This window comes from Styela clava, chromosome 5 (genome assembly GCF_964204865.1).
Source record: "Styela clava chromosome 5, kaStyClav1.hap1.2, whole genome shotgun sequence".
Classification (NCBI taxonomy): Eukaryota; Metazoa; Chordata; class Ascidiacea; order Stolidobranchia; family Styelidae; genus Styela; species Styela clava.
The window spans coordinates 226,739-242,656 of record NC_135254.1 but is presented as its reverse complement, the minus strand read 5'-3'; the positions used below and the strand labels follow the sequence as shown (position 1 = coordinate 242,656).

General features: G+C 35.0%; 2 protein-coding genes across 2 annotated transcripts in view; both read right to left on the bottom strand.

Moving 5' to 3' along the window:
• The window catches only part of LOC120331725 (uncharacterized), a 152,677-nt gene that overhangs the window by 87,965 nt on the left and 48,794 nt on the right, over positions 1–15,918 (bottom strand). The gene's annotated exons all lie outside the window — the stretch shown is intronic.
• LOC144422680 (uncharacterized) lies at positions 6,014–14,352 on the bottom strand. Its single transcript, XM_078112379.1, has 6 exons — positions 14,250–14,352; positions 10,781–10,869; positions 10,179–10,277; positions 9,543–9,641; positions 8,254–8,352; positions 6,014–6,159 (listed from the first exon to the last, which is right to left on the bottom strand). Exons 2-6 carry the CDS (start codon positions 10,824–10,826, stop codon positions 6,014–6,016), a joined length of 489 nt encoding a protein of 162 aa, XP_077968505.1. The 5' UTR covers positions 10,827–10,869; positions 14,250–14,352.

Here is a 15,918-nt window from a genome sequence, read left to right as displayed (position 1 = left end):
AAGTCAAATTCTATATAATAATTGACGTAATCGAAATATTGAAGAGATCTTTCTAGTCTTTCTCGTGTATGAGAAAATGGATATTTTCCCATGTCGGGTGACCCATAAACAACAGAAATATTGAAGAGATCTTTCTAGATCATTCGAAATATTGAGTCTAGATCTTTCTCGTGTATGAGAAAATGGATATTTCCCATGTCAGGTAACCTATAAACAAGTGTAATTATTGTAAGAAGGGTACCGAACATTCTAGATATGAGCAAAAATTGCTCCGTGGGAAACGAGATTTTTGGATAATAAAGAAAGGTACCGTTTTTGGCGAGCGAGATGAAAAAGATGTTACCGTTTAAATAGACATTTGATCGTGGTTTTCACGGCTTTTCTATTTCAATTCGTTCGATACAGCAACCGGCTTTTCTATTTCAATTCGTTCGATACAGCAACCGGCTTTTCTATTTCAATTCGTTCGATGCAACAATGCTAATTCATCACCGACTTGGTTTTCACGATTGAATGACCGTGTTTTACATGAATAATCAGTGTAAGAACGGTCTCGAATAATCGATAAAATTGTGTATCCCTTTAAATGCGATCTCAAACATTTCAAGCGATCGTCATCCTTATCGTCAAATATCAATAATTCTGATGATCGCTACACTACTGTTATGAATAATAACTTGAAATTATTCATCACCAGAAGTCGTCTCACTGATGACGCCGAATATCGAGATTATTATGGATTATACTTAACAACCGAAAGTAAGTCTTTATATCTTATTACTTAGTATTGTTTTGTACGTTTTTTAATTTTGTCTTACTGTCATACTTATTGTAATTATGTACCTGTTATTGTTTTGGTGGTTTAATTTTGTTATGGTAATTTTGTAACTGGTATTGCTTAGTGGGGTTTGGTCTATATTGGATAGATATTACGTAAGTTAAATTAGGGGTGAATCATTATAAATTACCACATATTACCCCACAAATGTCAAAAGGTCGATTTGTTGACAAAAACGACCCACAATTCGGACTTCAAGATTTGGATATTTCTGAAACTAATTCAGTTAAATACGAAATAATTAATAAAGTGCATTGGCAAAGTTTTTTCTCCAATAGAAATAAAACCAGCTCTATTCCGAATAATAAAGATACCAGTGCGTATCCCTACCTAATAGACATGTTTAGAAACGTACTTCATCATGTTGTTTAATTTTAAGTTTTTTTTATATTCACTCTTTTTTATATTCACTCTATTTCTAAGATATAGTACTTTTCCATTTGTATATATATGATGTTACAAATTGGCTTTCAATTTTGATGAATTAATGGTGAAGATTAATTTGAATGTTTAAACTTTAAATGACCTTTGAGAGATTTATAATAACTGAAAGCTTGGCGGGAATTAACAACCCCTTTTTGATTGGATAGATTTCGTTATTACTAAAATGCCCTTGAAAGTAAATTCAGTGATTGAATGAGCTCCACGCTCGACTTAACAAAAATTAGACGAAAAACGTTATATTCTCCGAAAAAGCCCGAAGCTGGCATAACAAAACAAAAAAAAATGCGCTACTTCAACCCGACATGGGGCAAATATAGACCAACTAGGTTGCAAAATTGCATCAATGCGCTATTTCAGCTCGACATGGGGCAAATATAGACCAACTAGGTCGCAAAATTGCAACAATGCGCTATTTCAACCCGACATGGGTAAATACAGACCAACTAGGTCAAAAATTGTAACCATGCGCCCAGAGGCACCCATGAGGATGACCAAATGGGGTCTAAAGGATCTTTTTCAGATGAAAAAGTCAAGCTGGTAACGCGCAAACATTGACACGTAACAGAGAAAGAAGCTCAGTCGAGCAGCCAACTAGGCTTAAGATTTGATCTAAACACCAAGAAAATATTCAAGTGCCCAATTTCCCCAAATGGAGTACTCCAATCATTTTTTTGTTTTCTCCACCAAGTTTTATCTCCAAATAAAGTGCACAAAGTTTTCACAAAAGTTATCTTAATTCTTTCTGCAGTTTATTGAATTTATGAGATTAATAGGAAATATCACGGTACCGATGTCTCAAAATTAATTGTATTAATTGTAATTAATTGTATTAATTGTATTGTTGCATTCTTTTATTGGTTTTACAACGCTCGTCTATTTGTTGTATTTTTCAAATTTCATGACAAATTATTGTGTTTTACATCTAAATCTTTCCCCCCCCATTTTTATTGCAAATGGTACAAACAATTAAATGTAGAATGAGTAGTAACAATACTAGTTGCAATCACTGAAACGTAAAGACCTACCTAGTTGCAATCACTGAAACGTAACGACCTACCAAAAAGCCTTATGTTTAATAAGGTTTAACACTGATAACGTAAAGACCTACAATACAGTCATATTGTAAGATTTTTTTTGTTTTTGGGAATCAATAAACCATCTTTTCTTCATTTTTTAAAGTCATTATCGCCTAATTTATCTAATAGTAAATCGTCATTAAACAAGTGCTCACAATTTTGAAAGTCGTGTAGGTGAGAAGAAGGTATAATAATACCATTACTGTTTCACTGAATTGCACAATTCAAATGCCTTTCACAATACAAATGTCTCATCCTTATAATTTGAAAAGACCCCAAGTCAGAATCATAATAAATGGGGCTACAATGAGTTCTTAAGTTGTATGTTTTTAATTCTTGCATGTATAATTAGTGCTCAAATTTCATGTTTTTCTTCTTGTATATAAATCTTTCAATTGCCATTTTAAATAACCAAAATTAAGGAATTTGTCTCGTCGTTTCTGAGTCTTATGTCTTATTGATTAATTACACTCGACCATTTTTTCTTGCTCTTCGTAGTGGATGTTTTGCTCTTCATCCGACAGTTTTCAAACAAATTACTTTGACATTTCAAATTGCCATCTTCAAAAGTTACGAGATTTGATTACTGTCATGATAATTTCGATTTCATTCTTATATTTCTACAATTATCGGTTAATTTTTAATATGTGCTTTTAAAATATTTCACTTGTGGTGCCAGGAATGTGTAACAAATTAACCAATAATTTGGATAATGGAAGTCAAATTCTATATAATAATTGACGTAATCGAAATATTGAAGAGATCTTTCTAGTCTTTCTCGTGTATGAGAAAATGGATATTTTCCCATGTCGGGTGACCCATAAACAACCGAAATATTGAAGAGATCTTTCTAGATCATTCGAAATATTGAGTCTAGATCTTTCTCGTGTATGAGAAAATGGATATTTCCCATGTCAGGTAACCTATAAACAAGTGTAATTATTGTAAGAAGGGTACCGAACATTCTAGATATGAGCAAAAATTGCTCCGTGGGAAACGAGATTTTTGGATAATAAAGAAAGGTACCGTTTTTGGCGAGCGAGATGAAAAAGATGTTACCGTTTAAATAGACATTTGATCGTGGTTTTCACGGCTTTTCTATTTCAATTCGTTCGATACAGCAACCGGCTTTTCTATTTCAATTCGTTCGATACAGCAACCGGCTTTTCTATTTCAATTCGTTCGATGCAACAATGCTAATTCATCACCGACTTGGTTTTCACGATTGTGAGTGTGTTTTATTGTAAGTCAATTTATTGTGATATATTATCTGTGGAAATAAAAATCTTTACAGGCAAATGAGTCAGATCCTTACTGTTATATAAAATTAACAGATATCTCAAATTGAACACGTAACCTACTATATATTCTGTTTTGGAGTCAGATACTTATCTAATTCGCGTAATTAGAAAGCAAAGACAGCAGAAGTTACAAGCTACAGTTAAAACTGGTAAAGAAGATATTTAAGTTTGGATTGTTATGTCAATGTTCAACTCAATACTATTACACTAAAGAAGCAGAAACTGTTTGTTTGGATAGTCTGTGCTATGCACCAAGTGTTTGCATTCTTTATTTTGTAACATCATGCTAAATAACAGGAAATAAAACTCTATATAAAAGTTAGTCGAATGCTCGGCAATCGAAACAATTAGTAAAAATTGAAAGAAAAATTGACAACATAAAATTTGTTCTTTAAATAAAAAGTAAGTTGAGCAGCTTTGTTCAAAGAAACTATGTACTGGCGGTTCTTTATAATTTGTAGAGCATTCCAAGCCAAAGTTTTTCAAAAAAACTTCATAAATTAAATTTTTTAAAGTCATGTGGCATTTTTTGAAGTCATCTTAAAATTCAGGCCCTTGAAAAAGACTAAGACCAAGTAAATACAAATGTCGGGAGTGAAGTAAGAAAGGCTTCACCCAGCACCTATGTCACAAATTAGCCACTGGCTCTGGTAAACAAATGTTTTTTGAAGTTAAAGAACTATTTTCTAGAAATAATGATATTCTCATCCACTTTTCGATTTTCATGATCAGCATTATACCATTACAAGTTTTAAATGTCGGTAAGATTTTATTTCACACATGACCGAATTTCCTGCAATATACCAATTGCATGTCGAGTAAATGCCAAATCAAACCTACCATCAATGTTTGTTACATTCTGCACAATCTTCCCAGCATGAACTTCGTGAATCTGCTCAGCCCGGACTTCTTGAATCTGGGAGTCAGTTATGCTTGTCTCTGTATGAAAGAAATAATTTGGTTTCAAAATTTCATATACTTTATCAACTGGGAGTGAGTTAGAGTTTACTGAGAACTTTGAAAGACAAAAAGGAATTTACACTGCTCTCATTTGTGATAATTTGATATACTAGTCAGCAGTTTTTCACCATACATGAAAAACACTTATTGAAAACAGAATGTTGAAGGAGCAAAACTTATAAGTAGGGTGAAATTCATCACAAAACCAATACTGGTTATCTAGTGGCGAATGCAGTAGAATAGCAAATAACTTCATATGTTGAACCATTAGCTACATAGCATTAAACTGACCAATTTCATCAATTTATACAATAAATGTAGCTTTTACATTTCAAATATAAATTTAAACTAGACAAAAGCGGTTTATGGTAGCTTGTTCCTAGAGTTCATTTGATCAGAATTTTCCAAAACAAATATATACAGGCAGTGCTATATAACTTGTGGAGCATTTCAAGACAAAATGTTTCATAAATACGTTATGAACTGAATTTTTTAAAGTCAGGTGGTAGCACTCAAGAAGTATGTGTAAACGGACTGAAACGTATGGGCAGGGAGTATATTTACTTGGCTAACACAAATAGTTCCTGAACTCGTAATAGAACTAAAACGAGGAAAATCGGAATAAAATTATTGCCTAACGCTAACCTGGTACACATGCTACAGGAATACCCATGTGGCTTTATAAAAATGATTCTTTTGAAAAAAGCTAATCCCGAGTAAATATAAATGACAGAAGTGAAATCAAATATAAATATTGGTTATTTGGATACCTTTAGAATTGAAGCTATAGAATGTTTTCAACAAGACTTGTATTTAGATGCTTGGCGCCTTAGTAGAAAAACACAGACACTCCATGTGATTTGTGATAAACTTAAATTTAAGTGAATGGCCAATACTGATTTAAATTTCAATGATTGACTTTACAATACTCCCATGCAACAGCACTTATACTGAGGTCACATATAATGGGCACATCAGGGATTTTTTGGAAGGTACAATTCGAAATGGCATGGAAAAGCACACTCGTGAATGTTGCAGGCCCAGCAAAAAATATTTTTGTTTCAAGAGGACGGAGGAACTATTGTTTTAAAACATTTTGAAACAAGCAGTTAAAAAATCTCATGGCCTACCATTAATGTTCGTCACATTCTGCACAACCTTCTCAGCATGAACCTCATGAATCTGCTCAGCTCGAACTTCTTGAATCTGAGAGTCAGTTATGCTTGTCTCTAAAAGTTCCAAAATATATGTTTACTACATGGAATGAGTAACATTCGGAAATGAACAGGTCTATAATGATATTGCTATTTTGGGAGATAAGACTGCGGACTGTCAAAGATATTTCAATAAGCAAGTGATGTATGGAAAGCTTTAAATGTCAGTTAGATTTTATTTCACACATGGGCAAGTTGACTGCAATTTACCAACGAATCAAACCTACCATCAATGTTTGTTACATTCTGCACGACCTTCTCAGCATGAACTTCATGAATCTGCTCAGCTCGAACTTCTTGTATTCGAGAGTCGGTTATATTTGCCTCTGCAAGAAAAATTCACATGGTAAATGCAGCTTGAAGATGTGGCAAATCAATTTCAACTAAACAAAAAGGGTTCTATGTATGCTGGTTCCTTAACTTTCTTTGGGCAGATTTGTTTAAAGAAAATATATACATGTAGTTCTATATGATGTGCGGAGCATTCCAAAAAAAATGTTTTAAAAAAACTTAATGTACTGAATTTTTCAAGGTCATGTGCCATCTTGAACTTGAGGCCTTTGAAAAAACTAAGCCTAAACGAATATAAATGTCAGTAGTGAAGTAAGAAAAAAAACAAGCCTGTAGACGCCCAATATGGATCTCCGCCATTGCTATATACCTGCGGGTAATAGTGACACGCCATTGTACCGAGAAAATTTTACCAGAACTGCCAGTTCATTTTGAGCGCTGTGCATCTCATTGGTATCAGTGTACATGGTTATGCTGTGGCTAATAATCAAAACATATTCACTAAAATCCCTAGGGCTTCCTTATTTTATGGACTATCCAGATAAAAGACGACTTATTTAAAATAGTATTTTCTTTCGTGGAAGATAGCATTCTCGAAATATTAATAATCGACTAGGTTGACGAGAAAATGGTGAATATTTATAAGAAAATGGGAATACTTTCAACAATCGGCACGTTTTTAGCTGGTGCCATGGGAACGTAACATCAATCCGGACTTCCGGTGAAACGCACATAACTAGGGTGACAGGATGACCTACGTGTAAAATTTCATACAGATCAGTCCAGCCGTTAAGACTCTACAGCTTGGACACACAGACAGACAAACAGACAGACAGACAGAACGACTAATAATAAGGGTCTCCTAGAGCGGAGATCCAATATTATTATTTAGATAAATTCACAAGTAAGATCATGGAATGTTTTCAACAAGACTTTATTTTAGATGCTTGGGGCGTGGTTAGAATAACACAGACAGCCCATGTGATGTGTGATTAGCTTAAATTTAAGTGAATTGCCACTCTTTAGTTCAAAGATTTTTTGATGAGTTTTACAAATTTCAGAGAAAAAAGATTGGGACATGTCAGCATTTATACTGAGGCCATATGCCAAGGCAAGCGTCGCGATTTTTTATAAAGGTACAATTGGAAATGCTCTGGAAACAAATGCAAAAACTCTCTTGCGAATGTTGTAGTACTAGAACAAAATATTTTAATTGGAGTAGAAGAAATAATTTGGTTTATGAATGGCATATTCTTTGTTGCATATACTTTCTGAATTGAGTTACAGTTTACTGAGGACATTGAGAGTTAAAATAGGAATTTGCAATGCTCTTATTTGTGATGATATTGATAAGTTCAGCAAAAACTTCATAAAATGGTCCATTAGACATTTTACATGAACCTGACCAACCTCATCTATTTATGCAATACCTGCAGCGTAAAGATGTGACAAATCAAATTCAACTAAACAAAAAAAGTTTTTATAGAAGCTTGTTCCTTAACTTTCTCTTGTTCCTTATCTTTCTTTGGGCAGATTTGTTCAAAGAAAATATATACAGGCAGTGACATATAATTGGCATTCTAATTTAAAATGTTTAAAAAAAACTTTATAAACAGAACTTTTCAAAGTCATGAGGCATCTTAAACTAGAGGACTTCAAAAGAAACTAAGCCCAAGCAAATATAAATGTCAGGAGTGAAGTAAAGAAAAAATAAATATTATTTAGATACTTTCAGAATTAAAACTATAGAATGTTTTAAACAAGACTTAGAATTAGATGCTTGGAGCCTGGTTAGAATAACACAGACAGTCCATGTAATGTGAGATAAGCAAAAATTTGAGTGAATTGCCAATCTTTGGTTCAAAGGTTTTTTCGATGATTTTTACAAATTTCAGGGAAAAAAGGTTGGACCATGTCAGTATTTATACTGAGGCCGCATGTAGAGGTAAGAAATATTCTAAAAGGTACAATTAGAAATGCTGTGGAAACATATGCAAAAGCTCTCTTGCAAATGTTGTGGGAATAGAACAAAATATTTCCATTTTTTGTTTTAAGTAGAAGAAAGAACAACTATATTACAAAAATTAGAACAGAGGGATGTTGAACTTCTAGGAAATCAAACTTCTTACCATCAATGTTTGTTACATTCTGTACGACCTTCTCAGCATGAACTTCATGAATCTTCTCAGCTCGGACCTCTTGAATCTGAGAGTCAGTTATGTTTGTTTCTGTAAAAAATTGAATTATCAGATCAACTAAGTCATCCTTTTAAGCATAGGACTAAAGCATTATGTTAAGACATGATATTTTCTATGCATATCGTTTGTCATTGACAGGAATTATTTAATTCATAAATTCTGCGATCGTAAGGAATGCTCGAAAATCGAGGCAATTTAAAAACCTTGAAAAAAAAATGTCAAAATAAAATCTCAGGTTCATGCTTGTGGGTTGAATCTCATGTTCTATCGTACAGACAAATTTATGTATGAAAACCTCACATTTTCATTCTTCCTCACGGTAAATGGGGAAAACTTAATGAAACTTCTGAAAATTCATAATTTCAACACTTTTTTCCAATTTATTCAAATATATATCTTTTTTGTGTTGCCATGTAACTGGTAACCAGATGAAAGGATGCGGTTATATGCCATATCATCGAGCCATATCTTGTTATGATACATTGTTGTTTGTTGAGATAGCTCAGCACACGAAAATAGTTTGCACCATGGAATCGAATAGTTGGTGTAGTTAGCTGAATGCTGGAATTTTTTTTAGTAATTGTTCAGCATTTGGAATTATCAAACAATATTATACAAAGTCTTCCATTTAAGCAAAAGCATTATTTCAAGACATAATATTTCCTATATTCATCGTTTGGGTATTGGCCATAATCATTTAATATATAAAGACTGTGATTGTATGGACTCTAAAATTAGTTTGAATTTTTAAATGTCCAACGGCTCCAATTACTCTGTGTGGCTGAGTATTCGCTTGCCCAATAGAGTGATTGATCATCACCTAGTTGAGACAGCGGATATTTATAAACTTTTGAAATAAAATTGCTAAGAGGCGTTGTCAGTGACAGAAGTATTAAGTGGTCTGTTAATGATTACTTCAATGCTATTCGACTCAGCAAGCACAGGCTGTATTTTATTGTCTGCTCAGTGCTCACACACCGAGTGTTTGTTTTTTTCATTTGCTAAAGCCTTTCTGAATAACAGGACATAAATCTTTATGATAGAGCTAATGGAATACTCAGCAGTTTACAAAATTTATAAATCATATAAAAAAATATTCCAGTAATTTTACAAGGATATGTTGTGCTCGTGAATAGCCCAGCTCTAGAGCATAACATATATTGATCAAACTTCATTTTCGAATCATCTCTACTGTTGAAATCTTACAGAATCGAACTTACCATCATCGTTTGTTACATTCTGCACAACTTTCTCAGCATGAACTTCATGAATCTGCTCAGCTCGGACTTCTTGAATCTGGGAGTCAGTTATGTTTGTTTCTGTACAAAAATAAATTATCAAATATTCTAATACCAAGTATTGCATTTAAGCATAGGAATAAAGTATGATATTTTATTAAATGCATATCACTGGTCATTTGCAGGATTTATACAATTTAAAAACCTTGAAGGAATAATTAACATATAATTTCATCTCATGCTTATAGGGTAAAATAAATCTCAAAATCTATCTCACAAATACACTTATAAAAGAAAACCTGAAATTTGCATTTCTTCCTCATCGCAAATGGGAAAAATTTGGTGAAACATTCGGAAATTCATAATTTTAACATTTTTTTTCCAGATTCAGATTTGTTTCCTATGTAACCACATGCTTAGTAACTAGATGAGAGGATGTAGAATGCCATATCATTAGTAGCATCATACCATTAAGTAGCATCATATACCAAATATAACAAATAATTAAGAGAGATAAACTATTATAACTTTATATAAATGGCCTAGTTCACTGCAATACAGACAAAGCATTGGTTTGAAATTGAATCCTAGGATATTGTATTTGCGAATCAAACCTACCATCGATGTTTGTTACATTCTGCACGACTTTCTCAGCATGAACTTCATGAATCTGCTCAGCTTGAACTTCTTGAATCTGGGAGTCGGTTATATTCGTCTCTGAAAAGGAGAAAATTATGAAACAATCATCTTTGGTTTTTCATTTGGGCCAAAGCAAAATATTATGTTAACCCTCATTATTGCCTTGCTTGTTATTAGTTATGTTTGGGAGCTCCAGAAGTATGTGCACCAAGATGTCGCACAACCTGAACATAGTATGTGTGGACCGGTTAGTGTTCAGGTTGTGCGACATCTTAGTACACATACTTCTGGAGCGGCAAATGGTTAAAAATCTCGATTATAAAATAAGTCATGTAACTCCGTCTGGCCAAGTAATTGCTTGTTTATAGAGTTCCCTAAATAGCACATAAATAAAACACAATTTAAAGCAGTTGCTAGCATGACTATTATGAAACAGTTACAATGCAAATAGGAATTTTTTGAGAATAAAATATGGCCATAGGCAATTTGCCTTTGGATATTTTCATTAATATATCTGCTCGGTAAATTTGCTGCAAATGCTTGGAAAATTTCAAATCACAAAGCAATTCAAGATATCTCACCCAAAATGGTTGGAACTAATTGTTCTTGTGGACGGTGATCTGCCATTTTAGGTCTTATGAGTTGAAATTTTAGAGGTTAAAATCTATACCTGCGAAAAAAAGATACCGTAAGTATAATACAACATGCATGAAAAGAATAAAAACGACTAGCGGCTTGGTTGCTTGACAGTGTACTCTCATGCATCTCATCAGTAATTAGAACATCAAAAAGTTCTCAAGTACCCAGAACAGTTGATCCAATAATGTATAATATGGGAATTGAACCCTTTAATGTGTTCATCTAATTGTGAGTCCGAAGTAATCAGAAAGAATATGTAATTGGTATGCTGGCATTATTTAGCATAGCTGGTTCAATACTTTCTAATAATTGCTTGAACAGAGCATAATTCAGAGCAAACATTTGAATGCCAGAACCTAATTTAGAGCAAATGTGTGAATATTTGTTACTTTCGAGCTTTGCTCGCATAGAACCTAGTTTAAAGAGAATGCGTCACCACCATACTTTCGAGTAGTAGCTTGCACGAAGCCTAGTTCAGGACAAGCATTTGTATGTTCAACATCATATTTTGAGTTGTTGCTTGCACATAGCCTAGTTCAGAGTGAATGTGTCATCACAATACTTCTCAGTGTTGCTTGTATGGAGCCTAGTTAGGAGCAAGTACATAGATGCAATGCATTGATATAGAAATTTAATTTTTAATGCACCTCATACTACTTCAGTTCTTGTTAAAATATAACCCATATAAGGAGCAAGGCTTACATGCGTTAAACCTCATCGCCGTATGCCTGCCATATATATATAAAACATTACGACGTTCATGCGGGTTCCTACCGGACTATTACAAATGACATGGTTGTTATTTTTTGCGTTCTGCTGATAGTTCATCTGTGGCATATTAAAATAATCACAAATTCCTCAATAGGCCGAAGAAAAACTCACAAACTTCCTACAATGCTAATCGACGCCTCATTTTTTATTTTTTTTTTTTTTATTTTTTTTATTTTTTTTTTTTACGGATCAGAGTTTTTCTACTCTCGGATCAGTGTCTTAAAGATACGTCATATCCGAGTCCTATCGGTATAACGCTTCATAAGCATGCCACTGCGTAAGCAGCAGTCATACGACTATGGAGGTTTCGGTATTAGCCGTGCCATTGCAAGACACAGACTTCCACCCCGGGATTCGGTATATGCTGTATGTCACAGCATAACTTCCGCCCAGGGCTTCCGTCTATGTCCTGCAAGGCACAGTACAACTTCCGTCTCCCCGGCTTCCGTACATAACTGTGTGTACGTGTAGACACGCCTCACTGACAATAGCAAATGCCAAAATAATTTATGAAATCCCGTATATGACGTTTATACCATTTCGCTATCACGTGATGTCAACGGCATGAGGTTTAAATCGGCCTGTTAATTATTCGCTTGTTTGAATTTGTTTGTTTTTGAATTCAGCCTGATGCAACTTCTTTCTTGAAATATTCGAGTGTCGCTCTGTTTACTTTGTTCATTTTGTCACGTATTACTTGATAACGCGGAATGAGTGAACCCGCATGGTACGGCTATCGAATTCTGAACAGTCAGCAGTATTCGCAAACCTGTTGCGACTTCTTCCTTGAAATATTCGAGTGTCGCTGTGATTACTTTGTTCATTTTGTCACGTATTACGCGATAACGCGGAATGAGTGAACCCGCATGGTACGGATATCGAATTCTGAACAGTCAGCAGTATTCGCAAACCTGTTGCGACTTCTTTCTTGAAATATTCGAGTGTCGCTGTGATAACTTTGTTCATTTTGTCACGTATTACGCGATAACGCGGAATGAGTGAACCCGCATGGTATGGCTATCGAATTCTGAACAGTCAGCAGTATTCGCAAACAAATAATTGCGCGCACAGCAATACGCAAGCGCTGTAGAGCAGTGGTTCCCCAACCTTTCTACCCTGGCGGACCGGTAAAATTAAATTAAATGTACTCGCGGACCGGCGAAAAATTGAAATGACCGGAACATGAAAGAATAACATATAACTGTGTAATACAATGCAATGTCGGGCACTCAATATGCATCTAGTCTATAGTCTAGACAAAAAAGGCACACTTATAAACAGCTCACACGAAGAAAAACTATCAAATAATGTGACGGCCAAAAATATTTGCGTAATGAAATGCAGTGCTGGGCACCCATTATGCGTAAGAAAGGCATACATAAAACATCTCAGATAAAAAAACATGTACATGTCAAATCATGTACAAAGGCAATTAACTCTAGTGAAAATTTTGCTGCTGTTTAGTTTCCAATATAGGATTGCAAACGATGCCCCAAGGAAGTTTCTGCAACACGTAGCCCTGCAGCGGCGTGCAGCCAATTTCCTTGCTTCGCTTTAATTAATGCTAGTGATGAAAATATTTTTATATATAAGTAATAAAAATATAAGTAACTCGTTGAAAATACGGACAACAGTTTGATTGCTCGATTACTTAGCGATTGGTATTCGTTATCAAGAGATATCCAAAATTGTGAGAGTGATTATTTTTTAAATCTGGACTGTAAAGTATAATCACAATTTGAATCAAGTTTTTTCATTGGGTTTATCATATTAATCCCTCTGCAGTTGATCCATGCTTCAAACGGAATGAATTTACATTACAATGACAAAGTCGTCGGTAATTTGGCACCAGGCTCAAAATCCTACTTTGTCTGCTCAAGTATCATACTTTTCTTGACTATTTTTTGGTTTGAACAAAGAAATATGCATAACGATTTATTTGGATGGTCATATTAATCGGGAAAAGCATGCAAAACAGAAAAAGCACGCGTGCCAATTTTTAGGTTTCTGAATCTTGCGAGATTTGATGGAGCGCATTCACGATGAGCGAAAAGTGTGATTACTTGGCGCCAAGATGTCGCGAAAGACGTCGCAATATGACGGCGGAAGAGAAATTGCGTAATAAATCGACCTCGTCTTCAGTAAAGAGATCGGAGCGCATTCGAGATTAATCAGAGCCGAAAAAGCGAAAAGTATGATTACTCGGCGCCAAGATGTCGCAATATGACGGCGGAAGAGAAATTGCGTAATAAACCAACGCGACCTCGTCCTCGGTAAAGCGATTTAGACAGCATAAAAACAACAAAACACCGAAATTTTCTCGCGGACCGGCACCGGTCCGCGGACCGGCGGTTGGGAACAAATGTTGTAGTGTAGAGCATGGGATAAAATGAGGGCATGAATAAATAGGTATATACGGTGACCGTACATTTGAACTTACGTACATTTGGTTTAATCTATATGCGGTTAGGGTTAGTAGGGGTTCAAATATCCGTAAAACGAAAAAAAAAATTCCATAGGTGCAATAGTATGCAGGTGCAATTGTCGTGGGTTCAAATGTACGTGGGTTCAAAGGTACGGAAACCGGTATATACATATATACGTAACATTTGAATTTAATGGAATACTTTCCAGTAGTACCTTGCACAGAGCCTAGTCCAGAGTGAATGTGTCATTACAATACTTCTGATTGTTGCTTGTACAATGCCCAGTTCAGAGCGAATGTGTCATCCAGTCATCACCATATTTCTGAGTGTTGCTAGCATGAAGCCTAGTATAAACCCGTATAAGCAGCAGAGCCAACATGCCTTACCGTCTTATGCCTGCCCTATTTATATAAAACATTACAACGTTCATGCGGGCTTCTACCGGACTATAACAAGTTGGCATGGTTGTTATTTTTGCGTTCTGCTGATAGTTCATCTGTGGCATATTAAAATAATCACAAATTCCTCAATAGGCCGAAGAAAAACTCACAAATTTCCTACAAAATTAATCGACGCCTCATTGACAATACAGCGCATGGCAAAATAATTTACGAAAACCCGTATATGGCGTTTATACTGAATCGTTATCACGTGATGTCGACGGCATGGGGTTTAAATCGGCCTTGTAATTATTCGCTTGTTTGAATTTGTTTGTTTTTGAATTCAGCCTGATGCAACTTCTTTCTAGAAATATTCGAATGTCGCTCTGATAACTTTGTTCATTTTGTCACGTATTACTTGGTAACGCGGAATGAGTGAACCCGCATGGTACGGATATCGAATTCTGAACAGTCAGCAGTATTCGCAAACCTGTTGCGACTTCTTTCTTGAAATATTCGAGTGTCGCTGTGATTACTTTGTTCATTTTGTCACGTATTACGCGATAACGCGGAATGAGTGAACCCGCATGGTATGGCTATCGAATTCTGAACAGTCAGCAGTATTCGCAAACAAATAATTGCGCGCACAGCAATACGCAAGCGCTGTAGAGCAGTGGTTCCCCAACCTTTCTACCCTGGCGGACCGGTAAAATTAAATTAAATGTACTCGCGGACCGGCGAAAAATTGAAATGACCGGAACATGAAAGAATAACATATAACTGTGTAATACAATGCAATGTCGGGCACTCAATATGCATCTAGTCTATAGTCTAGACAAAAAAGGCACACTTATAAACAGCTCACACGAAGAAAAACTATCAAATAATGTGACGGCCAAAAATATTTGCGTAATGAAATGCAGTGCTGGGCACCCATTATGCGTAAGAAAGGCATACATAAAACATCTCAGATAAAAAAACATGTACATGTCAAATCATGTACAAAGGCAATTAACTCTAGTGAAAATTTTGCTGCTGTTTAGTTTCCAATATAGGATTGCAAACGATGCCCCAAGGAAGTTTCTGCAACACGTAGCCCTGCAGCGGCGTGCAGCCAATTTCCTTGCTTCGCTTTAATTAATGCTAGTGATGAAAATATTTTTATATATAAGTAATAAAAATATAAGTAACTCGTTGAAAATACGGACAACAGTTTGATTGCTCGATTACTTAGCGATTGGTATTCGTTATCAAGAGATATCCAAAATTGTGAGAGTGATTATTTTTTAAATCTGGACTGTAAAGTATAATCACAATTTGAATCAAGTTTTTTCATTGGGTTTATCATATTAATCCCTCTGCAGTTGATCCATGCTTCAAACGGAATGAATTTACATTACAATGACAAAGTCGTCGGTAATTTGGCACCAGGCTCAAAATCCTACTTTGTCTGCTCAAGTATCATACTTTTCTTGACTATTTTTTGGTTTGAACAAAGAAATA

Coding starts and splice junctions, on each gene's coding strand:
- LOC144422680 (XM_078112379.1), bottom strand. CDS start 10,826: ATGGCAGATCACCGTCCACAAGAACAATTAGTTCCAACCATTTTGG. Junction 10,278..10,780: donor ATTAGTTCCAACCATTTTGG/GTGAGATATCTT, acceptor TCTCCTTTTCAG/AGACGAATATAACCGACTCC. Junction 6,160..8,253: donor GAATGTAACAAACATTGATG/GTAAGAAGTTTG, acceptor TTTTTCTTGCAG/AGGCAAATATAACCGACTCT.